General features: G+C 37.0%; 1 protein-coding gene across 1 annotated transcript in view; it reads left to right on the top strand.

Moving 5' to 3' along the window:
• The window catches only part of LOC136874927 (centromere protein I), a 331,694-nt gene that overhangs the window by 122,204 nt on the left and 182,126 nt on the right, over positions 1 to 27,364 (top strand). The window contains exons 7-8 of the mRNA XM_067148637.2: positions 9,415 to 9,521; positions 9,615 to 9,769. Of these exons, the coding sequence (XP_067004738.2) occupies positions 9,415 to 9,521; positions 9,615 to 9,769 (262 nt within the window). The remainder of the gene's footprint in view (positions 1 to 9,414; positions 9,522 to 9,614; positions 9,770 to 27,364) is intronic.

The following is a 27,364-nucleotide window of genomic DNA, read 5'->3' as shown; positions in this document are numbered from 1 at the left end:
CGTAAACATTACAAGGCATCTAATTCCAGTAAGTTCAAATAGCAGACAGGCAGACAGTCGTTTGCGGAGCGCTCAGAGCAACACCCGACAGTTCAGTGAGTCACGCGCTATCTGTGTATCAGCGTTCAAACTCACCACAAGTTCCACTGCGTGCGCATAGATGGCGTTAATGTACACGTATGGCAGTTGAATACGCTATGTTACCAACATAGGAGTGTAAGATGTGCCGTGCAAATGGTCCAGCAACACATACGAAAAGTCCAAATATATTATACAGATATACGAAGACGTACTCCGTCAGATTTCAAGTTTATTGATTAATTATAATGCCTCATGATCTAAAAATAATCAAAATTACCATTACTGCTAATTAAGTTATTCATCAAAAATAAATATCAATTTCCAAAATTAAGTTGAGTGCCAATGTATTTATCATATGTGATCTGTCATTATGCTGTCAGTTACACCTGACGCCTATTTAATGTTATTCTTTTGGAAACTCAGTAGTCTGACTTCTAAGAAAACTCCACTAATCAATGTCGACATCCTTCAGTTACAGATAACCTTTCCAGTGATACCACTCAACATGATCAGACAATCCTACTAACTATTTATTTGAGTAAAAATATTTGTGGTTAGAAATTCAGGACAGTATAGGAAAAGTTCGCATTAACTTCCCTATGTTGATTGTTTTTGATGATCTACAGGTATTCAATTGATATATACACATTATATAGATTGTATTTTGGGTTATATATGGAATACTGAAGGATTAATATGCGTTACGGAATCAAATATAACTATTCTCAATCTTAAATTGCGTCAACTAATTTAACATTGTCAATAAAATATCCATCTCTTCAATCTTGACGGAAAAATAATCATCACCATCATTACTCTTCTTATTACTCGACCATTCTTCACATATATATCATCTACTTTATATTTCACTCTTCATTACAATAACCACAATAATCCATCTTAATTTGACACATATGACTACATAATTACTATTCATCCACTTAAATATTCCATTTTGTTCTCAATTTTCTTCAGATTCCTCTTATTTTCTTCATATGTCTTCCTATCACCTCGATGTAACCTGTATACGACATTACATTAATTCCATTTCGTAGTATAATGTCCTAATATAATCCTAACATTAACCACAATGTTATATCATATTAACAGCTGGGATAAGTTAACCTCTTTACTCAATATTGATTGCATTACGAACGCATGGTTTGGTTATCACTGGTTAAATAGATCCTAATTCAAAGAACTTGTCATTTTGGTCTGATGACTACCTAATAACCTCCTTTGTTATTAAATTAATTGCCTTTCTGCGTAAAATCACTTTCTTTGAATATAATTCATGACAGCACTGCACATATATATATCTCACAAGAATAGAAAATGGCACTTCTTAAAAACATGATATAGGCGGGCTGAGGGGCTCAGACGGTTGAGGCGCTGGCCTTCTGACCCCAACTTGGCAGATTCGATCCTGGCTCAGTCCGGTGGTATTTGAAGGTGCTCAAATACGTCAGCCTCGTGTTGGTAGATTTACTGGCACGTAAAAGAACTCCCGTGGGACTAAATCCCGGCACCTCGGCGTCTCCGAAGACCTTAAAATAGTAGTTAGTGGGACGTAAAGCAAATAACATTATTATTTATTAAAAACATGATATTTAAATTACTTACAGAATCTATACTTTAATAAACTTATCTTTTCTTCCTGTTTTCCCTCGTTGCTGTGTATGTCCAAATACTTAGGACATGCTGTCAATGCGATTGCAACATCGTATCAGCCTCCAGGAACATCTGGGAAGGTCTTTGCTCCATCACGGTCATCAGGGAATAGGTTTGTAGGCTTCAAGTCCCCATCTCCAGGCAGCCTTTGCCTCTGTCTACTTAGCACATGACGTAGGCCATTTCTTGCGCAGTTGAAACAGAAATATGTATTAAGATGGGCAGTTTTGTCATCTTAGAGTACAAAGCCTTCTATGATTTAGGAATGTATTGCTACTAATGCTTCTTCAAATTGAATCTTGCTAAAGCCTTGCAGACCACCAATATGGTTATCAAAGCCTCAATTACAATGAGATTCAATTTTCTTATAGCTCGTTCCTCTCATTTTCTTGAGAACAAATTTATGAAGCTGGGCACTTCCCTCCTTGGCGTCTCGTGATGTAGGTGATTATGTAACGATCCAGTCCAGCTGTTCTGTTTTAATTTATCAATTTACAGAAATGCATTATTTTGTCGTTTCGCATGATTTTCTCCGCTGAATATTCGTTTTTATTCTTCAACTGAAAACCTTCTTTTCTTACTATAATCTTCTTTTCATGTTAATCTGCTGTAGCGAATTCCTTAAGTAGATTTCTTCTCGAACGAAATTTTTTTTTAATAATAACATTTTAACAATATTCCATCTTTCAGTCTTTTTCACTGCCTTCTATATGTTATTTCCCTGCTTGCACTTGGTAAAAGTATGATCTTCACATTTATGGTTATATTAGCGTGTTATTCATACGAAGCAGGTCGACATCGCTTTAAACGAAAGCTGCAGGATCATTACTGGATGTCTGAAACCTACACCCATTGAGAAGGTCCAACTTTTAGCTGGTATTGCTCCCGGTGAGACACGTAGGGAGGTAGCAGCTAACAAAGAAAGGCACCAGGCATCTTCTTCAGAAGCACATCCTCTCTATGGATACCACCCAGCCACACAGAGGCTAAAATCTAGGAAAAGTTTTCTCCGCACATCAGTTAACCTTGAGGGGAAAGCAGAGAATGCTAGAGTCACAATGTGGAAAGAATGAATCCACCACCTTTCCAGCTGGATAGAGCCGAAGGAAAGTCTTCCATGTGGACATCAGGAGAAGTGGGCAGTATGGAAAGCCCTTAACAGACTCCGTACAGAAGTCGGCAGAACCAAAGTAAACTTGCGGAAGTGGGGCTTCTCAAGTGATTCATCACTTTGTGATTGCGGAGAGCAGCAGACGATCCAACATCTATGTCAGTGTGTTTTATGTCCTTCAATGTGCACTATGAAAGACTTGATTGCAGCCTCCCCCAACGCTATTGACGTCGCCCAATACTGGGCAAGCATCATCTAGCTCTCGAATATTGTTGCTCTATCTGTGATTGTATAATAGACTTGTATATTTGTATAGTAGGAATGTAGATATCTTGTTGGTTTTTGTTAAATATCTGTAAGTAAAGTTGATACTTCTGACACGAATAAACAAAGAAAGAAGCGTGTTATTTTTTATGTTCTTACAGCATAACATCCATTTTTGCTCCAGAATACGAGTGTGAGTAACAGGATTCGGGTGGCACAGATGCGATAGCATTTGCAGTCACTTCCTCCAGCTTCGTTAACGAGATGTCACCTGAAATATCCTGTTCTCGTACAGTTCTTTTGATTTTGAATAGCTCGATGGCATAGAGTTGACACATGTAAGGAGGCAAGCGTAAATGAAGTAAATTTTCATAAGTGGGTGAGTGAAAATCTCCTTCCTAATCTTCCCTCTGAAAGCGTTATAATAATTAACAATGCGCCTCACCACAGATCAACTCGAAAGACCTTCACCAGGTCTCTTAGTTAGCCCATATGCTATTATTATTATTATTATTATTATTATTATTATTATTATTATTATTATTATTATTATTATTATTATTATTATTATTGTTGTTATTGTTGTTATTGTTATTGTTATTATTATTATTATTATTATTATTATTATTATTATTATTATTATTATTATTATTATTATTATTATTATTATTATTATTCAACTCATTGGCTGAATGGTTAGTGTTGAGGCCTTCGGTTCAAAGGGTCCTGGGTTTGATTCCCAGCCAGGTCGGAGATTTTGATTGCACCTGAGTAATTCTTCTGGCTTGGGGACTGAGTATTTGTGTTTGTCCCAACACTTTCCTCTTGATATTCAGACAATATAGTACACTACAACCACCAAAGAAACGTGCAATAGTGATCACATTCCTCCATACAGGGTTGACATCAAGAAGGGCATTTGGTCGTAAAACAAGGCCAAATCTGCATGTGTGACACAGTTCGCACCTGCGACCCCACCTGTGGGAAAAGTGGTAGAAGAAGATGATTATTATTACCAGATCATTTTTAACAATGTCTTTCAAAAGCTTTGGCTGAAAGAATTCTGCAGAAAACCTACTGGAAAAGTGGCAAACCTGTAACTCCTTAACCGCTAAATATATCAAATTCAGGCATTGTTCATTCGTTCGTGACTTGGGAAACTAGAGAATTTTGAATCAGAATATAAATTTTGTGGAGTTAACCACATGCTTTTCTAAAAAAGTATCTTCTGTGACAACGACTAATTTCAAGAAAGCTGCTAAAAGCGCTACTTCTGTTGTCTCTTGTCAGTGTATCAGTTATCAAGTGATGTAACATCATCAGATCTTTGTGACGTAACATCACATGAATGCAATAACATGAGATATTAAGAGTATTATCCAGTCAATGTGGTGTGAGTTGTGCTTAGACAAGAATGCAATTTGCATGTGATTTGGTTTATAAAGCTAGGGAACAATAGACTGGCAAAAAATGTAAAATGTATACAGTGCGCCCTGGTGGGGGTGTGATAAGCGTCATGCAATTGTATTTATTTATGGAGGAATATATATTTCATTTTCAGAAGCGAGAAGATCGTACTGTACATACAGTAAGAGCAGGCCAGGCCGAGATGGTATGGTGAAACATGCACAGACTATTGTCTCCACTGAGATTAACAAACACAATGAACGGCAGAATTAGAATTCTCAGAAATTGTGACGAAGGGGGAAAGAGAAAGGCACGAGTTGGTGACAAGTTGCGGAAAGTTTTCATAGCCCCGGGCAGAATAGGTAGTGGCCACAGCGCAGAGTGCCGGGTACAGATTTCTAAGAAATGAGGCAGGGTATCTCCATGTACTAGCGGGAGTTGAACGCGGGGTTGGCACTGGAAGAAAAAATATGAGCCTTCCCGGTCACGTGGTTTAGGTGGACCAGTGGAAAAATTCACTTGACCAAAGCAAGGCGACAACTTCGTATTGTAAGAAGCACTAGCGAGGCTAACTCCGCGGATTAAACTGATAGAAGGGAGTGAGTTATCTATTCAGAATAAGGTGGAATTTAGGAGCCTTACTATATTATAAAACTTATAAAAAGTTAATAATTGCGGGAGATTGCATGGTGTAATTCTGAGAAATCATGAATGCTATCCGATGATTGGCTGGAGGCAAAGGACGCCATAATAGAGCGCGAAATCCCAGGCCGGGATACGGCAGCTAAATTCGCAAATATATCCATTACCAGCGAACGATAATAGTTGAGAATTGGTATAGAGCCTTTGAGAACATAATTACATCATTGGATATCATATTTAAGCCACGGGCCGAACCGCAAATTGTCGTATGAAGATATCGGGACTGCGCGTCCCAAGATGAACTCCGATGAACTCGGAAGAGAAGGGATACAGGTATAAATATGAGGTCGTGGACAAGGACTGACAACTACTTTTGACAAAGTGTCGGAGCTGATACCACGCCTGGGGTGCGTGTGTGTACTTACTCGTGGAGTAGGGTTCGAAGTATTATATTGTTACATAGTACAGTGATTCATGACGTGATGTAGCTCATATTACAGTCTTGAGCAGTATACTAGTATGAAGTGTTTCAAATAGACAGGACTCAGTAAAGCATAACTTACGGAGTGTGAGATTCTACCAACAGATTAGGAAGTGCGTTACGTGAGAACGGTCACGAGTGTTTATGTCACCTAGTAAACAGTCGATTCTAAACTGATACCTGGTCAGCTACACGAACGTGAGACGGGAAATTCAAGTGCGCGCACGGGCCGTTGTAAAGGGGATCCCGAGGTATCCCATGTTCCTAGTGTCCGGGAAAGGAATGAAGAATGTATATCTACATTAAGTGGGCTAGATACAAGGCCGAGAGTATAAAATTTGTGAGTAGAATTTAGGGTGGAAATTATTCCAGAGTGCAACAGTTATTTTATTTGTTTTTATTCAAAATGTGTAAAGTTGAAAAGGGTCAAGGATTAATTCTTCAAGCTGGCATGAATACCAGTGGAATGCAGGGCTAAGACTGGACGGGGCCTGTGCTTCTCGTCCGGCTTAGCAGACTACAAAAAAAGAGGTGAGTAACCTTTTCAAATATTTGTAGATTGCTATCGTTAGGGGGAGGAAATCATATTATTTTATCATGGTAACTTGATTGTGAAACGAGCCGTTTCCGGCTCGTATAAATTCAAAGATAGATAGACAAAGGGACAAATTAATATGTACATGATTAGATCGAGCACTCATCATAATTTTGATTATTAAATAGAGTATAGTAGGGTTGAGTTGTTCATTCAAGTGCTTGAGTTGTTTGATATGATATGGAGCACGTTTCACGTAAAGATAATGTTAATATTCATTTAGAAGTGCTTCCAAAGTGTTTTTCCAGTATCGGAACTTTTATAGATATTAAGGCGTGTGGTTAAGATAATCCAGAGGTAGGGTTGCCAAGTGATTTAAATTGTTGTGGGACGGAATGAAGTCCATTGATTTGTTTGTAAATATCGCGAAGTTCGCCAGTGGACAAAATAATAATAATCTGTGCGAGTGTCGAAGTAGTTACATTAATATTGGGTGATGTGTAAAGGCGTGTTTAATAATAATCTTTGAGAATAAAGGCACGGGCCTAGTTGGATAGAATGATTGCAAATCAAAGTAATTTAAATGTGGAGATATTATGTGGTATGAATATTTTATTTGGGCAGTGAATCCGGTGTTAACACTAATTGTTGATTTAACGTTTTTGGACTCCATAATAATCATAAATAATTTTGGTAGAAACGAGATAGGCATTTTGATAATATGGTCACGCTATGTTTGAGGCCCAGAGTGATTTGAGCCAAAGGTTGAGATTTGGAGTTTTATGGGACAGAAATCCGGCCCGAAATGAAAGCGAATTGTACTGATGTTGATGAAGAAATAGATGGATCTTAAGGCCCACATAGAGGTTGTATTTATATACCGGTGTATTGAGTGGCAGAATAGAGTCCACACACCGAGGGTTAATTAGTGAAAATGTTTTGAAGAGTTCCAATGGATAAATGGACTTCAAAATGGAAAAGGAAGGAATAATTTAACACTTGCAGAGATTGGAGGTATTTGCCCAATTGCGAGGTGTTATGGGATTTGAGAATTGTCTTAGGAGCATATGGTCTCCATGAATTAACGACAGTACGAAAATAAGGGTGCGGGTTCAAACACTATTATGTCCCGACCGATGTGAATTCGGATCTTGGTGATTTCTGTTTGGGAGAGAACGTATGTGACTAAATTATAAAGATGGGGAATAAAAATAAAGATTCTCGAAAGAATAATAATATTAATAATAATAATAATAATATTCCAAGTAAATCATGTCTGGATTGATTAGTGCCAAAATAAATCAGAATTGTAAAAGGGGTTATGCGTTAAACATATTAAGAGTGGACTACCGTGTAACAAGCGAAATTAATTTAAAAAAAAAATACTAATAATAATATTTGAAGAATCAGAAGAAGAATTTACTTTTTTATATATTTTGGACATAATAATGATGTTGGGAGTTGAAATGAAAAATTTGAGATTTTTAACTAATAATAATAATAATAATAATAATAATAATGAGAATATTTGAAGAAGGAGAAGAAGAACAAAAAAGAAGATACTTTTTTATTTTTATTTTTTATTATTCTCATCAATAATAAGAGCGAGAAGTTGAAGTAATATAGCGAGGATGATTACGGGTTACTATAATCACGATCTGCAATAATAATAATAATAATAATAATATTTTTATTATTATTTTAATTTTATTATTTCGGATGTTGATGATGAATGATAATAGGGAAGTCAGCTGGCGAATTAACGTAATAATGTCGCGTTGTTGTGAATAATAAGTTAAGTTAATAGTTGTAAATGAAGGCAAATCCCTACATCTGGACCATTAGGTTAGAGTCTCTTTGTCGTTTCCTTCAACTAACGATTAGCATATCTTGGTTAGGAACCCGGGGAGAGTTTGTAGTTTCCCGGGTTGGTCTCATCTCAATCAAAGTGGAGGCGATAACATAGTTCATGCGATCGCGCTCACTTAGCCAACAGGTAATTGGTCCACGACCAAATATGGTCATGGTGTTAACGAAGGTATATCTGATACCTTCAGATATCAACGGTTCCACCACCCAAATGGAAGGGTGGTCAAAAGTGATAAATATTATGTAATCGTTTTTCAGGAATAATTTGCCAAATTATTGGCAAATCAAGGGTCAACAGATTTTGATTGTGTGTAAAAATTATTTTGTTTACTTAAATAAAATGCTCCTTTAGCATTTGCAAGGAAACAGTTCCAGGTTCTTGTTCTTGTAGAATAGTAAACCCTTGGTGACCGTTTAAATATCCGTCCCCATTCCTAGGACGGAGCCTTCATAAGTTTCCTTTGATCTGAATATGTATATATAATTTGTGTGTTTTATGATGAGCCTTAAAGTTAAAGATTAGAGTGTCCCGTTCAACCCTGTAGTACTGATTGGATGGCGCCCTTACATTTAGTTTGAGATCTTATATCTCAAAATATAATTTTTTTTGTTTATTAGTTGCGATAGATTCAGACCGTAACACTCCCTGAGATAAATGCTGGTTGGGACTCAGGCTTTGAGCGGGTACAATAGGCCTACTCTAAAACTGGAAAAATAGAATGGAGAAATGCTTAGAAGGGGATCCTTACCTCTGCCTACAAAAAAACCTACAACCACTTCTGCATTTTTGGTTTTCAGTTTTTAAAAGTGCCAAGAATATGTAGCTCATGTTTTTGCATGCAGAGGGCTTTATTATTTGTTGGACATGATAGTCTTTTGGCTTAAAATTATATGAGGCAAGAAATACTGCATAAAATCTTTCTTGCCGGGCTGAGTGGCTCAGATAGTTGAGGCGGTGGGCTTCTGACCCCAACTTGGCAGGTTCGATCCTGGCTCAGTCTGGTGGTATCTGAAGGTGCTCAAATATGTCAGCCTCATGTCGGTAGATTTACTGGCAAGTAAGAGAACTCCTGCGGGACTAAATTCCGGCACCTCGGCGTCTCCGAAAACCGTAAAAGTACTAGTTAGTGGGATGTAAAAAAACAATAACATTATTATTAAAATCTTTGTTCACCTATATCTGTGCCTTGCTTCTTCACAAGAAACAAAGGAAGTATACTGAATTTTTAAATGGCTTGTCTCATTTCATGTGGCAAGACTTAAACAACAATCTTACTTAGTATTCTGGGCTGTGAAAGCATTGAGCAGAAATTCTATTGACTTTTAGGAAAATATTCTGCTTTTTCTGTTTAGGCGGCAGCTCAACAGGGACAAAATTTGATTCCTGCCATCAGTTACATTCACTTTGAGTCCTTACAGTACAGAAGTGAAGACACTCGCCCAGTAATGGAATTTAAGACGTAAGTTGTATATAAAATGTGTATTTCTGAATGTGGATAGCAAGAAAGAAGGAAAGAAAGAAAACCTGTTAACAATAATATTTGTGCTTCCAGAATTGAAGATTTGTGTTCTTACCAGTTGACTCTGGATATACCTTGCAATGTGATGTCCCTTCTCAACACACCTGAAGGTCGGCACATCTTAGCCTTTGCTGATTTTGCTGTGCAGAGCAGATTTTCCTTTGCCCTCTATTTTACACTATATCAGGGTGAGTTTCTTTGTTCACTTTTTTTTTTTTTTCCTCCTGAATTTCTCTTGATTTTCGTGTTAATTATGTTTGCCCCTCGTGGAGACTAATACTTCACATTAGTATGCCTCCTTGGCTCATTAGAGATAACACTAATTAGCAGTCATTCCATCTGTATGTACAGTATATATATTTTTTTGTAGTCTTTTGCAATCATGAATCCTTAGTCAAAACCCATTCCTTCGTACGACATACAGTAGAAGTCCACTATAACAAGTACGGCATATAACAAGAACTCTGTTATAACAACAGTTTGTCTGTCCTTTCAAAATTCGTATATTAAACTGTGTATTATCCTTCGGTTACAGGGAGAGCCCTATCACCGACGCATCCATTATTACAAGCAATTAAGCGTTCACGATTTTTTCCATTACCGACATTTATGCACGCAGCGAATATATTGCATGTGATCGATCATCTTTGGTATCGTTTTCTCACTATGTCCACCAGCGAGCTCTCTTGTCTACATTCGAAGGCTATGTCGGAGTCGTTTAGGGGCCGAATTTATAGCCAGCACTTATACACGAGTGGAACCCTTAAGTAATAAGGGATCACTTATTATAAGTATTCACTTATATGATTTTACATTTCATAGACAGCACTTAAAGAGCACACTCATTGATACAGTAAGTATCACTGCAGATGTGGCAATGCTGTATATTATGCCCATGCTTCCTGGATCATGTAGTTCTGGCCACCGAATAGTGGGATGATCTATTGTGTTTTGTTTATCGAAGGACATCGCGCGATCGCGCGCGGAATTTTTTAGGTTAAAAGATTGTTTATATTGTATTTGGTTATCAGAATGGATAACAAAACAGCAAGCTGAGACGGCACCTGCAAGAACTTGTGTCGAAGTACGTGCACATAATATAGAACAAGTAGACCGACGCAGTTTCTCATCAGAATATGAATGACGTGGGAAAACCTTGTTGTGGACAATGCAAACTACCAAAATGCCCAGAGTCTAATTTTCTTCTTAATGTAATATGTTTATAGTTATCCAGGTACTCGAACCTATACAAATATTCATCCAAGTGTAGAATATCTAGCCTTACAACGCTTTTAATGATTTGACAAGTATATCCGTAACTGTTACGTTGTAATGGGCCTAATTACTTCCCCAATAAAATATAAATAGTATGTTTTGATATGTGATGCCATAATTTCAGAAACTTCTGATATAATCTGGCAAACGCTTGGATGACTAACTTGATACAATTGGCACAAATCAACCTTAAAACAAATGGTAGCAGTGCAACACATTCATTTTTCTTATAACCCAGTATAGGCTAGTTCTTTACTGTTCCATAGGCCTACAGTCTTTATAACTTATCACCTTGTAACACGTTTCCAATTAATTAAGCGAAATACCGGTAATGATGATGATAATAACAATAATAATAATAACAACCTGAAGTTAAGAGGTGGCATAAAATCTCAAAACAATATCTTAAATGGTACATGGCCATTTGGCTGTAATAAAACTAGTGTATTATTAATATCTTAAATGGTGAGATTGAGAGTCCTCTAGAGGTTATGTTCATTCTCTCAAACAAAGGAACAAGAATATTCATAAGTATCACTTTACTAAAACAAAACCTTCTTTAAACTGTTGGTCACATTACATTTCGCAGGGTTTTCCATCTCTTCTGCGCGCACGGAAAGTATTCTGTGATTGAAGTGCAACATATTTAGCAAAATCATTATCCTCCATCTTGCTGTGACATAAGCGAGTCACTTCAATGTGTGTGGGAGGTCCAGTTATAGCAATAAGCGGGACACTTAAGTAGGTAATATGAAATAAAACCTGGCTTATAAGGGGCACTTATGTATAAGTGCTGTCTATGAATTCGGCCCTAGAAATACCTGTTGACTGCTGTTCTGTAAAGAAAAATGGAAATGAAAGAGGAGAACATGTTTTCACAATAAATGCATAAATAACATGTCCAATAGCAGTTGTTAACTGTTAAAAATAGAAGCTGATGTAAATGATCGCTTAATTTTAATGCTAAATATTGCAATTAAGTAAGAATGGGATACACCTCAAGATATGGCAAAGTGCATCATTGATTTCAGAGGTTAGTTTTATGTTTTCTTGCATCTGATTAAATTTTGTAAAGGCTATTATTATGTAAATTTATAGCGGGAAAGTTTGCTCTATATGCTTAGACTGCACTTAATTACTCATGATAAATTTTGATAAATTTGCAGTTAGTATCTTCGAGTTTCAGACGGAAGAACAGTTATGATATGATCATTTACACGCATAGTTGCCTGCCTCTTTTAAAGTAGATTTTTGGAGTACATGAACACCACTGTTTCTAGTCCAGCATTTGTGTACTCTTTGCAGATGTTTGAGCTGTGACATAACACAGTCAAAGTGTGGAGCGAGTGGGAAAAATTTGACCTAATTACGGGGTTAGGTAAGCGAAGAGGTGTTCCGTGGCTAAATGGGAACTGGATTTCACGGCCACTGGAAGTTACCCTGACAGTTGTTGATAGTAACTGGCAGATTGTCTTGACCCAGTTTTTCAATACCGTGAATGAACGGATGTTTTAATCAAGATTCGAACCGGCAGAAGCTGCAGGACGATGAGACCATGTTTTTCTATGCCAGGATAGAGGACCAAGGACTGATAGTGTTCAATTTTGAAGGCATCACCGTCGATATGGCTGGCTAGACGGATGAGAGCCTGCTGTCCATTAGCAGGCGGCCAAATCAACGAAAAGATGAGTACTAGATTTGCAACGTAATTAACTAATTATGTATGTGTGCACGTGTTTTAATGTAGAGAAGGGGATAGGTTAGTTTTATTATTTGATTTCAGTAGGTTTAGCTGTTGCTTGGAAGGACTGTTTCAGTAAATGTTAGGAAGCTTTTAAATGTTGATAACTGTAAAGTACATGTGGACCTGTTGCATGAGGTCACAGCTTGCCTTTTGTTTTATTCAGATTTCATAGCTGAGTGGTTAATGTCATTTCTTTTTATAAGTCAGTTTCTTGCTTTAGCCTCATTTATTGTTGTTCGTTTTTCTTTAATGTTTGAGACGCAGTGAACGTCTTGGGGCTTAAATGTAAAAGTAATAAGGATTTAAATTAAAGTCAGGAAGGACTAGATTCAATTGATAATGGGATTCCAAAGTGTACGAAAACATGCAGTCACGTTTTCTCTGATTTATTGCATTAAGTGTGAATGAGAATGTGTTAGTTGGTGGAGATTGGATCCACGACCTCCGTTAGCGTCATCTTCATGATTATTTGAATGTAAAGATGAGTATGAATTAGTGATTGGTTTACGAGTTCCTCGATCGCAGTTTTGTATTCCAAGTTCCGAATATTAGAATCAGTTCTCTTTAAATATTATTATTAATGTGATTTTCTCAAGTTGAAAGGATGAGATATTTCAGTAATTTTCAGATTTTCAGACATGATCTATGTCTGTGTGATGATTTCTCAATTTCTAGTCATTGCATTATTACAGAGTTGGCCATTTTATAAAGTTTAACTTTACGAGCGCAAGTGCTCTGATTTGTGACCAGTGCGGTGTTTCCTTTCTTGAGAGTGAATATTTGACATCATCATTTATATTTGTATCAGTTTTCGGCAACTTTAGGACATGTAATATTTTTGTGTGATGACGGTTAAGAGGACACGTTCCTCAGTTTGAAAGGCCTGCATTTTCATGTTTGTGTAACTTGCCGCGGGTAGATTTGTGAGCTGTGTGTGTTAAGGGTTGACCCCCGGATGTTTTGGTATTTGCTGCATATTTTGGGAGACTGAATCTCCATTTTTGAGTCATTCCGCCATGTGCTAGGTGAGGATGATGTGTGTTTATACCGAGGAGATTGTTATTTTAGTGGCATATTTGTGTTGATTTTATTTGGTGTTTGTCCATGTCACTACGGTTGATGCTGTAGATGAGATTTTTATATCGCAACATTTAGTTTTGACTTTTCTTTTATGATATGACGGCGCTGAAGATTATTTGTTTCATGTAATCTTTTTCGGAGACCAATGTCGATTTATGTGTTGACGGTTATGCTACTCTGTTATTTTCTTGAATTTTGTGTCACGTAATTTATTTCAGGAATCCACGTTGATTTATGCGTGACTACATAAAGTCCACCAGTTGATTGTTGATTGGTTTGTGTCATGTAATCTATTTCGGGATCCTACGTTGAATAGGAAGTGATTGCTCAAAGTGTAAATTTATTTCCTTATATTTCCATCGAGACTGTGTGTGAGTGAGAGTTGCATAAATGCGGCAGGCTTTTTCTTGATGAGGCTTGGAAAATATGATGACATGTTTTTGTGCTTTGATTTGTGTATATTTGCCATTCATGTGATTTTATTGGTGTGTGGTTTTGATCCACAGTAGTTTTTTTTGTGCTCATATATTAGTAGGATGTTTTACCACTCAGCATAGTTTTGTTGTGTACAGTTAGATTAGTTATTTTCTCCCCAAGGCGCATTAAAACATGTCTTTTCTTTAAGATTAGGGACCCCCCACTGTAATGTAAAGTGTGCAGGAAAGGCGAGAATACTCATCTTAAGTCGAAAGGAATAACAACCCAGCTAGATACGTGGTGCAAGCACGCAAGCCAAAGTGTTAAAGTTATAATATTTAAGAAATTATCCTTGCTAATGTTAAGTATGTGTGTTGGCGTACGCTTGTTTATATGTAATATATTTTGATTCTCAAGATGAACTCTATAAGCTGAGAGAATGATCTGAGTCCTGTAAATTTTTATCACATTTGATGATTTTTGCTATTTATTTATTTTTTTTTTTTTTTTTATTTTTTTTTTTTTTTTTTTTTTTTTTTGCATTTTCTTGTTTATTTTGATTAAGCATGTTTTCCTCTAAACTGACGTCATGCTTCGACTTCTATTATTATTATTTACAGCTATTAGTTGACCTCACCACGTCCATATTGGGTATATATTCCCCATCAAATCCAGGGTGTATATATTTTAAAGTCATTTATTTTTCATAATTCGAACTGAGCACGCCTGGGAGTGGCTGACTAGTCTAGGGCAAATTACCTTGATGGTAGAAACGGGGACACCGTTTTCTCACTATGTAAACTTGCGAGTTCTCTCCTCCACATTCGAAGGCGATGTTGGAATCGATTAGTAATGCCCGTCCACTGCTGTTCTCTGAAAGAAACTGCAAAATGAAAGAGGATAACACGTTTTCGTAAGAAATGCGTAAATAACCTGGCCGATAGTAGTTGTTGACTCGTTAGAAATAAAGGCTGAAGTAAACGATCATTTAATTTTTAATGTTATATACTGAAATTAAGTAAGAATGAGATACTTCTCAAGATATGGAAGAGTACATCACTGATTCAGAGGATAGTCTATATTTTCTCGATCTAGTTAAATTTTGAAAGTTTGTTCCCATGTAAATTTCTAGCGAGGAGGTTATCACTTCTCTACGTGCGCTTGAAATATGTTTTCATCATACATATACGGTCAGGGTAGGTGACACTGTTTGAAGAAGAAAACTGGAATGTTTGCCACAGAGGCCTCTGGAGTGTTGTATTAACTTTTTCAGAATGAAATTAAACATACACTTTCACGTAGTATCGGATTTCAAATAATTACAAACAAGCAAGCTGTGGTGTGGAAATCATCCGCAAAAACGGAAGTTTTGAACAAACTGACTGTCGTTTCATACCGACTTAAAAGTGGATGGTATTTTTCCTGACTTTCATGAAAAATCGGATGTAACGACAATCCATTATGATGTTTACACAAATATAAAGACGGAACCTTCCACCTGATCAATACTTTTATTAATATAAAGTGCCTAAAACATTTCTATATCACAGTACTGATTTTGGCCTTTCTTTTACTCAGGTCAGATATAAAATCAGTGGAGAAAGTTTAAATCGTGTGGAGGAGTTTAGTGATCTAGGTGTTATTCTTAGTAACAGGAATGGCTTATCCTTTGAGAAACACATCGATGGTATTATAAAGAAATCTTTCAGATTCCTGGGGTTTGTCAAAAGGAACTGTAAAGATTTCAGTAATATTGCATGTGTCAAAACACTGTTTTGTTCCCCGGTGAGACCCTGTCTCAAGTATGGTTGTGAGGTGTGGCTCCTGTATTAGAAAGGCCACATACACCAACTCGAGAGAGTACAGATAAGGTTCATGAAGTGGATTAGTTTTGGATTCCTGGGCATGCCACTCTCTTCAAGCAGGTATGAATAATTTGTAAACATTCTAGTAATGAATATGCTGGTAACACGCCGAAAATGTGCGAACGCAATGTTAGTGATTAAATGCTTGAAGAGTAAAGTGGACTGTCCGGCTATACTGGGATTGATCCTACTTCATGTTCCAAGCAGACGAACAAGGCAGATATGTACATTCCACCTGCCCAAATGTAGGACGGTCGCACATGAAAATTCTTGGTTCATGCAAGCCCTTAGGACCATAAGTCAGTTGGGTCACTCTACATTTTTTTAACACCCTTCCACTGCAATTCGGAAAGTTCTTCTCAAGGGTGGAGCGTGATAATTTGGTAAATTATGTAAATAATCTGTAGAAAACATGTGAAGATTTATATCTGTTTGTATATATATATATATATATATATTTGTATATATATCATATTTACTTTTTTAATTAATTTAATTATTTAATTTTCTATTACATCATCTGTAATTGGGATATCTTGTAGGTGATAAATAAATGTATTCTATTCTGTTCTATTCTATTCTATTCTATTCTATTCTATTCTATTCTATTCTATTCATCTTCAGCTACTTAAAGAACCTGGTAGTAATAACAATGTACAATTCTGAAACACTACTAATCTAATCATGAATGACACACAATTCATTAAAATAATATTTTATAGTGTTAAAATATGGGATGTAAAGCAAATGTTGTTGTTGTTGTTGTTGATGTTGATGTTGTTGTTGTTGTTGTTGTTGTTGTTGTTAAAATATACTTCATGATATTGTTCTCATAGTCTAAAATGTTCAAGAGCCTTCTTGTGACACACTTAAAAAACTTCTTGAACTCTGTTGATAAAACATTATTTCCATTAATTGCTCATGGTTAGTTGTAAGGTGCATAGGTGAGTTATAGTTGTGAAGAATAATCTAGTGTGTTCACCAGTATCTTGAGACTTTGTTCTTGATGAGTGCACTCTTAGTAAATGAGCTTGTGGGTGCATTCTCAATATATTTTTCACAAGCTAAAGTTTTGGCATGGATAATTTTTCTTTTATGTAACTTTTTACAGTTAAGATAAACTTTATACACTCCATTTGCTCAGTTCCTCCTTGACAAGAGTTTTTATAAATTCTATACAGCTAAAGCATTATTTCTCTATACTATGTCAGTTCACCAGTATACCAGTTCAACTTCTTGCTTTTAAGTTTACCATTACCTACATCCAATAATTACCAGTGGTGAACATAAATGCCACAATTCAACTAATTTATCTAAAAGGGTTTCAAACACAGTTTCAATATAATTTTCTCCCATTCGAAATTCAAATACAAAGCCCCAGTTAATTTGTTTCAGATTTTCAATAAATATTTTAATATAATCATCAACCCCTCCCCTGCGAACCATGTGACCTGGGGAGGTTTCCATGTCCCAATGAAGCAGATAGCCGAGCCGTAGGTATAACCATATCGGATGGGTATCTGTTGGGAGACCAGACTAACGAATGGTTCACCAAAAAGGGGGGTAGCAGCCTTTTGCAAGTTGCAAGGGCGGCAGTCCAGTTGATTGACAGATATGGCCTTGTAATAATACTCAACATGGCTTAGCTGTGTTGATACTGCTACACGGCTGAAAGCAACAGGAAACTACAGCTGTAACTAACTCCCGAAGACATGCAGCTCTCTCTGTATGAATGATGTACTGATGATGGCTTCCTCCCGGGTAAAATATTCCGGGGGGTAAACAAGTCCCCCATTCGGATCTCCAGGTGGGGACTACACGAGAGGGGGCAATCATCAGGAAGATGGATACTGACATTCTGCGAGTCAAAGTGTGGAATGTTAGAAGTTTGAATCGTTGTGGTACGTTAGAGAATCTCAAAAGGGAGATGGATAGACTAAAGTTTAATGTAGTTGGTATAAGTGAAGTACGTTGGCAGGAAGAACAGGATTTTTGGTCAGGCAACTACTGAATTATCAACACAAAATCAAACAGGGGAAATGCAGGAGTTGGTTTAATAATGAATAAGAAAATAGGGCAGCGGGTAAGCTACTACGACCAGCATAGTCAAAGAATTATTGTTGTCAAGATAGGCAACAACCCACCACAATAGTGCAGGTCTATATGCCTACTAGTTCAGCAGATGATGAGGAAATCGAAAGAATATATGAAGAGATAGAAGATTTAATACAATATATAAAAGGTGACGGAATCTTATTGTGATGGGAGACTGGAATGGAGTGGTAGGCCAAGGAAGAGAATGTAATAGAGTAGGAGAATTTGGATTGGGACAAAGGAGCGAAAGAGGAAGTCGACTGGTTGAATTCTGCACTGATCATAATTTAGTCCTTGCCAATACTTGGTTCAAACATCACAAACGACGGCTGTATACATGGACGAGATCTGGAGACACTGTAAGGTATCAAATAGACATCATTAGGTTTCGGCAGAGATTCAGAAACCAGGTGTTGGATTGCAAAACTTTCCCAGGAGCAGACGTGGACACTGACCACAACTTGTCGGTCATAAAATGCCAACTGAAGTTGAAGAAATTGAAGAAAGGAAGGAATGTAAGGAGATGGGATCTAGACAAGTTTAAAGAAGAGAGTGTGAGAGATTGTTTCAAGGAACATGTTGCACAAATCCTAAATGAAAGGTCTGAAGGTAACACAATAGAGGAAGAGTGGATAGTCATGAAAAATGAAGTCAGTAGAACTGCCAAAGAAATGTTAGGAAGGAAGAAAAGATGAACTAAAAATCAGTGGATAACTCAGGAGATACTAGACCTGATTGATAAACGACGAAAATACAAGGATGCTAGAAATAGAGGGCAGAAAAGAATACAGGTGATTAAAGAATGAAGTGGATAGAAAGTGCAAGGTAGCTAAGGAAAAATGGCTGAAGGAAAAGTGCAAGGGTGTCGAAGGTTGTATGGTCCTAGGAAAGGTAGATGCTGCATACAAGAAAATCAAGGAAACCTTTGGAGAAAGGAAATCTAGGTGTATGAATGTTAAGAGCTCAGATGGAAGCCCACTTCTAGGGAAAGAAGACAAAGCAGAAAGATGGCAGGAACATATCCAACAGTTGTATCAAGGTAAGGATGTAGATGATTTGGTTCTGGAACACGAAGAGGGTGTTGATGCTGATGAAATGGGAGACCCAATTTTGAGGTCAGAGTTTGACAGAGCTGAATTACTGGCAGCCTTAGGAGAAACAAGCATGGCAAGGTTATTCCATTTAGTGTGTAAGATGTATGAGAGGAGAAGTCCCATCCGATTTTCGGCAGAATGTTGTTATACCTATTCCCAAAAAAGCTGGTGCTGACAAGTGTGAAAACTACCGCACCATTAGTTTAGTATCTCATGCCTGCAAAATTTTAACACTTATTTACAAAAGAATGGAAAGACAAGTTGAAACTAAGTTGGGAGAAGATCAGTTTGGCTTCAGAAGAAATGTAGGAACACATGAAGCAATCCTGACTTTACATCTGATCCTAGAGGATCAAATTAAGGACAAGCCCACATACATGGCGTTCGTAGATCTAGAAAAGGCATTCGATAATGTTGATTGGACCAAGCTATTTAAGATTCTGAAGGTGATTGGAATCAGATACCGAGAACGAAGAATTATCTACAATCTGTATAAAAATCAGTCTGCAGTCATAAGAATCGAGGGCTTTGAAAAGGAAGCAGCAATCCAGAAAGGAGTGAGGCAAGGTTGCAGTTTGTCCCTCTCCTTTTCAGTGTTTACATAGAACAGGCAGTAAAGAAAATCAAAGAGGAATTTGGAAAGGGAATCACAATCCAAGGAGAGGAAATCAAGACCGAGAGATTTGCCGATGATATTGTTATTTTATCTGAGACTGCAGAAGATCTTGAGAAGCTGCTGAATGGTATGGACGAAGTCTTGGGTAAGGAGTACAAGACGAAAATAAATAAGTCCAAAACAAAAGTAAAGGAGTGCAGTTGAACGAAGGCAGGTGATGCAGGAAATATTAGATTGGGAAATGAAGCCTTAAAGGAAGTAGATGATAATTGTTACTTGGGAAGTAAAATAACTAACGATGGCAGAAGTAAGGAGGACATAAAATGCAGACTAGCACAAGCAAGGAAGAGTTTTCTTAAGAAAAGAAATTTGCTCACTTCAAACATTGATATAGGAATTAGAAAGATGTTTTTGAAGACCTTCGTGTGGAGCGTGGCATTGTATGGAAGTGAAACATGGACGATAACTAGCTCAGAAAGAAAGAGAATAGAAGCTTTTGAAATGTGGTGTTACAGAAGAATGCTGAAAGTGAGATGGATAGATCGAATCACGAATGAAGAGATACTGACTTGTATCGGTGAGAGGAGATTGATTTGGCTAAATTTGATGAGAAGAAGAGGTAAAATAATAGGATACATGTTAAGACACTCAGGACTTGTTCAGTTGGTTTTTGAAGGAAGTGTGGGCTGTAAGAACGGTAGGGGTAGACCAAGGTATGAAAATGACGAGCAGATTAGAGCAGATGTAGGATGCAATAGTTACGTCGAAATGAAAAGGTTAGTACAGGATAGGGTGGCATGGAGGGCTGCATCAAACCAGTCTATGGACTGATGACTCAAGTAACAACAACACTGGGCGAGTTGGCCGTGCGGTCAGAGTCACGCGGCTGTGAGCTTTCAACCGGGAGATAGTGGGTTCGAATCCCACTGTCGGCAGCCCTGAAGATGGTTTTCCGTGGTTTCCCATTTTCACACCAGGCAAATGCTGCGGCTGTACCTTAATGAAGGCCACGGCCGCTTCCTTCCCACTTCTAGCCCTTTCCTGTCCTATCGTCGCCATAAGACCTATCAGTGTTGGTGCGACGTGAAGCAACTTGTATTTTTCTAAAAATGAGATAAGCAAAGAGTCATGATCTCTGAAACCCCCACCAACAAGTCTATGTTTTTACAAATCTCTCGAAAAATTTTCAATATTATTATCCAAGCATGCATTATTACGTGTAGAAAGCTTGTTTGTGCAAGTTAAATTTAGAGTTCTTATTAAATTCAGAAAATTTTCAGAAATCTGTCAATCTGAATATGCTAGCTCTATATTAAAATCCACACAAACAGCAACTTTTGCCTTAAACTTCAAGATTTTTTCCATTACTAATTCAAAATACTTAAGAAATACATAAGCATCGACATTTGGAGATCTATACAAATTAACAGTTATAAATTGTGATCAACCAGCTTCACACACAAAATTCTCCCTCTAATTCCACACAATATTGACTTAAATCGATCTTTACAAGTTTAAAACACACTCTAACTAAAATTATGTGAGAAGCATCATCGGTCTGCATTACCTGTACAGCGTAACAATACATATGAATAGTACCATAATGTTTGGACACCATGATTTTTCGCTACCTTTGATTAGTACTGCAACTTGAGAAATACTATGGTTCTACTTTACTAGCGATGTGCCATTATGAGGGACCGTTGACCTGGATACTGAACCCCTTTATCAACAAGCATCATCGATTCAGGATTGTGTTTTGGAAGCAGTCCCTTGGTCAGTAATATTGTTTCTGGGAAGGTGAGGCATTGCGGGTCAGATCCACTGATTTTTTAAAAATTTATATTCATCCATTCATTCTTCATCATCACGTTTTGAATTCTGGTGAGTGGATGAATTTTGTACTTTTAAATTGTCATTGCATTTCATCTCACTTCGTACCAGTAGGGGCCGATGACCTCGATGTTAGGCCCCTTAAACAACAAGCTTTCTAGCTATTTCATGACTATCTTGTAGTTGTTGAGTTAGTTTTTGCACTACATTTTGATGCTTATTGTAACTCTATTCTGGTTTACTTTGGAGTACCCCTGGAATGTTAGCCTTTCTTCCAAAAATTAACTCAAATGGAGTGTATCCTGTACTGGTATGTTTGGTGGTATTACACACAAACATAGCCATTGGAAGAAACTTGTCTCAGTCATTCTCAGAGCTACACACGTAGTGTCACAGAAATTCACCTAGAACTCTGTGTGATCTTTCTGGGCTACCATTCGACTGTGGTCAGAAGGTGGCTGTTTGTACTTTCTTAGTTTGTGAGTGACTCTACTTTCTTAATTTGTGAGTGACTCAGACGGTTGTAGCGCTGGCTTTCTGACCCCAATTTCGCAGGTTCAATCCAGGCTCAGCCCGGAGGTATTTGAAGGTGCTCGAATACGTCAGCCTCATGTTGGTAGATTTACTGGCACGTAAAAGAACTCTTGCGGGACTAAATTCTGGCACCTCGGCGTCTCCAAAAACCATTAAAAAGTCGTTAGTGGGATGTAAAGCAAATAACATACCTGCCAACTTTCCCGATTTAGGCGGTAGACTCCCGATTTTCAACAGTTTTTCCCGCCTCCCGATTATTCTATTATTTCTCCTGATTTTTTTAATGAATTTTACAAATTTGTTTTCAAATCCCGCCATTTCAGCTTTGTACGCAAGTGGCCGGAAGTCACTGCCACTTTCAAATTAAATATTGACGTTTATTAATACGAGAAATGCGCGCGAATGTGCGATGTTTATTGAAACCTGTATATCGCGACGTGTATATCGATTGGATTGTCAATCTCTCGTTCTCTCGTACTATGTTTGTGTTCGTTCACATCAGTCTAGTCGATTCTAGAGACTATTCGCTATGTTTGGAGTCTTTTTTAATAATTTAATGACAGAATTTCAAGGATAGCGACGAGTGACTTTTCTGGAGATTTTAGGAGCCATTCGGAGACAATTCTGACGAATTTTAATTTATTACTTGATCATAATAACATAGCCAATGGTCGTAGCCATGTTGAAACACCGGATCTCGTGATATCTCCGAAGTTAAGCAACATTGGGCATGGTCAAGATTTGGATGGGTTGCTACGCGCTGTTGGTGGGGGGTTAAGGGAATGAAGGAGCGGAAAGGAACTGGCCACCCTACCATACGTGAACTCCGGCTCAGGCACAACTCTGCGGAGGTTCGGACCTGCCTTCGGGTAGAATACACGCGCGAGAGCGTGATGCAATATATTCTACGAATTTGCTAAGTAATGGCATCTTATGCATGACTGATTCACACGTGTGGAGCAGGAGTTCATATTATTTTCGGAAGGTTTATCAGAAACCGATCATATGTCTCACATACTTCCTGTGAGGGAATAGAAATGAGTAATTTTTAACCTTGTAGCCTCGTATAGCAACAGTTGGTTTTTGTGACAATGAGTGTTATAATATACCAATAGTACTCTTTTTTATTGTGCAATACATGCAGAATAAGCAGTTTTGACCAATTGTTTCTCCTGATTCCTCCCGATTTTTCCTGATTTTCATATCCAAATCTCCTGATTTTTGGTTTTGTAAAGTTGGCAGGTATGGAAATGGATGTTATGGTATATTTTCTAGTATTATTGAAAATTCAAATTCAATGGGATCAATAGTTTTTACTGTATTTAACTTTTTCTGAATCAATGAGGTCTGTTTCAGTTTTTCCTAAATAATAGGTTGTAACCTCGGGATAAACGGAGTGAAAATGTGGGTGGGAAAGTGTTAATTTCCTGCCTATTACATTAATATAACCAGCACACTTGTAAATGTAACGGTTCAAATCCCATTACGAGTATTCATCTGTATTATTTTTATTGTATTTTATTTTATTTGTATTACTATTATTATTTGTATTATTATTATTTGATTCAATTCTAAAATCTGATTTCGCTATGCATTATTTAATTACACTAGCCTGCAAAAAATAAACTTTTTTGTGCGGTAAAAACAAAAATTTTATGAATTTCTTAATGCGGAATTCGAGAATAAAAATAGTTTTGACGTATCACATCTGGTTTAATGGCAATTTTACGAAATGTTATTTTGTTCTTACATAAAATTGTTGATACTTAGTATTGATTAAATTTGATATATTAATGTAAATTTAAGCTTGCAATACGTAATCATATTTGAATGCATTAAATACACATAAATGCTGCTTTGTAAGCAAGTAGATGGTTTGTATTATATTTTTAATGTATATTGAAATTCGTGAGACTGAAGCATAAAGTGCCTATTTAATTTCGGCTGTACAGTTGCTTTTAAATTAATATAACCGTACCTTGAATAAAAATTACATGGTTAAACATACATAGTTTTGTTACTTACATTATGTGCAGGTTAGATTCACACCTCCGTCTTTTCCCGTTTTCTGTGGAATTTCTGGGTCTTTGAAGTTCTTGAATGATCTCTAGAAGGGTCGTCTCGTGCAATCGACCAACAGTAATCGGCCATCATATTCACATCCCAACGTCCCTGATAGCGTCGTTCTGCATCTTTGAGATCCTGGTGAAACCTTTCACCTTGTTCTTCACCGACAGCTCCTAAATTTGGAGGGAAATAATCCAGATTCGAAGCTAAGAAATGAAGCTTAAGGCTCATAGTTCCTTAAACTTTACCAATATTTTCCTTACAATTTCTTTGTATTGAGGGTCCTTAACCCATTAGCGCCTAGCGTTGCCAAATGGCAATGATTTTCGCACCTTTTTCTTTTAATGCTGTAGGCAACAAGAAATAATCTGGAAGATTGTGGTGTCATCCGACAGTTAGAGAAGGGTTTGTAGTATCTAGTAATCATGTTTATTTCGTTTTAAAATCTATTGTTGTGACATAAAGACTGGTGGACTCTTGGTTATTTTAAGATTCCTGCGAAATGGCTGCCGGCTTCACGTAAGAAGGATATAAAATGTATAAGTGAAGTTCTTTCATTGGATTATGTTTACAGTAGTGTTGTGCACACTTCATTATATATGTTGTAAGCATTTGAAACAGTACGGGCGCACAATGCCGTAGTAGTGCTTGTTGAATCATTAGCGTTGCCATATGGCAACGCTAGGCGCTTATACTCAGTAAAATAGCTGCAGCTGTCAGATCATGATACTTTATACTGATTCATACATCTTCATTTCAGAAAGGGATTTTCCCTTTTAGAAGCACTGGATATGCTACTGACTGAAGATCTCGATGGTGATATTTTTGTGGAACCGCACTATGTAAAAGTACTTACAGATGAGGGCTCCTGCTGATGAAGATGATGGTGGGCTTGTTGATAATCTCTCTCTCGAAAGTTATGTGTCAGTGCTGAAATGAAGCTTGTAAATAATGAAAGAATCGGGATTAGTTACGATGGTGAAGGTGTGTTACCAGAGGACGGAGTGCCTTTTCTGTCTACTGATGCAAGATCTGTTTCAATACCCAATGCTGCGAAAGAGCAGATAACTGATAGAGGAAATAATAAATCAAATAAAAAACCAAGATAGACTGATGGGGCTGATTTCAATATTGGGCGACTGTTGACATTTCCGGAGCCTAGTTATAGCAAGTGAAAATCCATGACTGTTGTTGACATTTTTTAATTGTTTACAGATAACCAGCTGATCGAACATTTAGTTCGAGAGTCTAAAATGTATGGGGTGTTTTTAAATTGTACGGACCCACAAATAACTTCTGATGAAATTCGTTGCTTTGTCGCCATACTTTTCATTTCTGGATATAATAGGTTGCCCTCCAAGTGTTCTTATTGGAACACTAAGGATGATATGAAGACAGTGAAAGATTGTCATTCTCTATCTCTGTGGCTAACACGCAAGTACTGAGGGTGGGCTTTTATATGCCTCCGAAAGTATAGACTAATAGTTTGTAACTGCATCTGAAGTTCTTCTTCTTCTTCTTATTTTTGATTTTATTCTATTGTTCCATTGAGTGTTTTATTTTGACAGGCAATGAACTGTACATATGTGTCTATATACTGTAAACAAATATTTTCTCCTTTGTTCAATAATTCTATTTTTTTTACCGTGATGTGAATAAAAACTGATATTCCATATTCTTACAATAAATAATGCTAAGATATTTCAACATTGTTATTGCACGAAAACTAAAAAAAACCACTTTGCAACCTAAATTCGACTTTCAAAACTCATTGTTTAAAAATAGGTAGTGCAAGCGCCTAGCGTTACCATATGGCAACGTCAAATATCTTATGACCTAGCGATTCCAAAATTCTGAAACTTGTTTTATTAGTTTATTTTGGTCTCAAACATGCAGCAAAACACAATAAGTAAGCAAATCTCAGAAAAAAATTAATTCAGGCACTAATGGGTTTAATGTTGCCAAGGAATTTAGTCAACTTTGAATGCGTTCCATGCCTCTTTCTCAATTTTGGTCATCGTGTCTATGAAATTTTTATCCTTCATCAGCTTACGAATCTGTGGTCCATCAAATACGCCTTCTTTGATTTTTGCATCTGATAATGAGGGAAATTCAGTGGATAAATATTGGAAGCATAGGCTACTTTTATCTAATGCCGTGACATACTGTTTCATCAATCCTAATTTGATTTGCAACAGTGGAAGTATAATTTTTTCATGGTCAATAAGACTTACATTCAAAACATTTTTGGATCCTGGCTGTATTGTTTTCTTTCTGGCCAATTCACTGTATCCCAATGTTTATCCCGTGCCCTGCTATCCCATTCGCATAGGAAACAGGGAAATTTTGTATAGCCTTTTTGTTGTCCCAGAAACAATCCAATGATCTTCAAATCATTGCAAATTTGCCACCAATGCTCGTGATATTTAATGTTTTCAAGCACCAACTTTAAGGTCTCATATGTTTCAGACATTTTTGTGGAGTTTGCAAGTGGTACGGATACCAGAACGTTTTGTATTGTGAAGCAAAACAGCCTTTAAACTTCTTTTGGAAGGGTCAATAAAAACATGCCAGTTACTAGGATCATACTCTTTCTCTCTCAATTGGCGTAGAAGATTTCAAACATCCGTACAAAATACAAGTTCATCTTTTTGAGTATAATATTTTCGGACTGTTATCTTTGAAAGGAAACTGCTTCCATCATAAACATTTCATGAGGGCTGGGGTTTTAACTCGTCTGTTTATTCAATTGGTCTAAGATGAACGACAAACGCTCAACTGTCTTATCATCAATCCTACATACCTCGCGATCTGTTGCGTATCTGGAGGAGTTTGTTATGAATTTATCAGGAAACCCCCAACTACAAAATGAAAATTTAGACAGCAATAAACCTATAATAAAATGCAAACAATAACAAATCAAATCACTTAATTGTATTCTAAAAAATGTTGCGCGAGAACATCCCTCAACATTACATCTTACGAATTCATGCAGGTATTAAAACACCGAATTGCGTCAAAACTAGACGTGATAGGAAAAAAATAGCATCATTTTCGGAATCAGGGCAGCGATTTCCATAAGAATTGCATATTTTCTATTTTACCGCAAAATCATGTTGGCTAGTGTTATCACTCTCCTTATGGTATTTAATTTATTATGTATA

Source organism: Anabrus simplex, chromosome 5, assembly GCF_040414725.1.
Source record: "Anabrus simplex isolate iqAnaSimp1 chromosome 5, ASM4041472v1, whole genome shotgun sequence".
Classification (NCBI taxonomy): Eukaryota; Metazoa; Arthropoda; class Insecta; order Orthoptera; family Tettigoniidae; genus Anabrus; species Anabrus simplex.
This window is presented reverse-complemented; position numbering and strand designations above follow the sequence as displayed.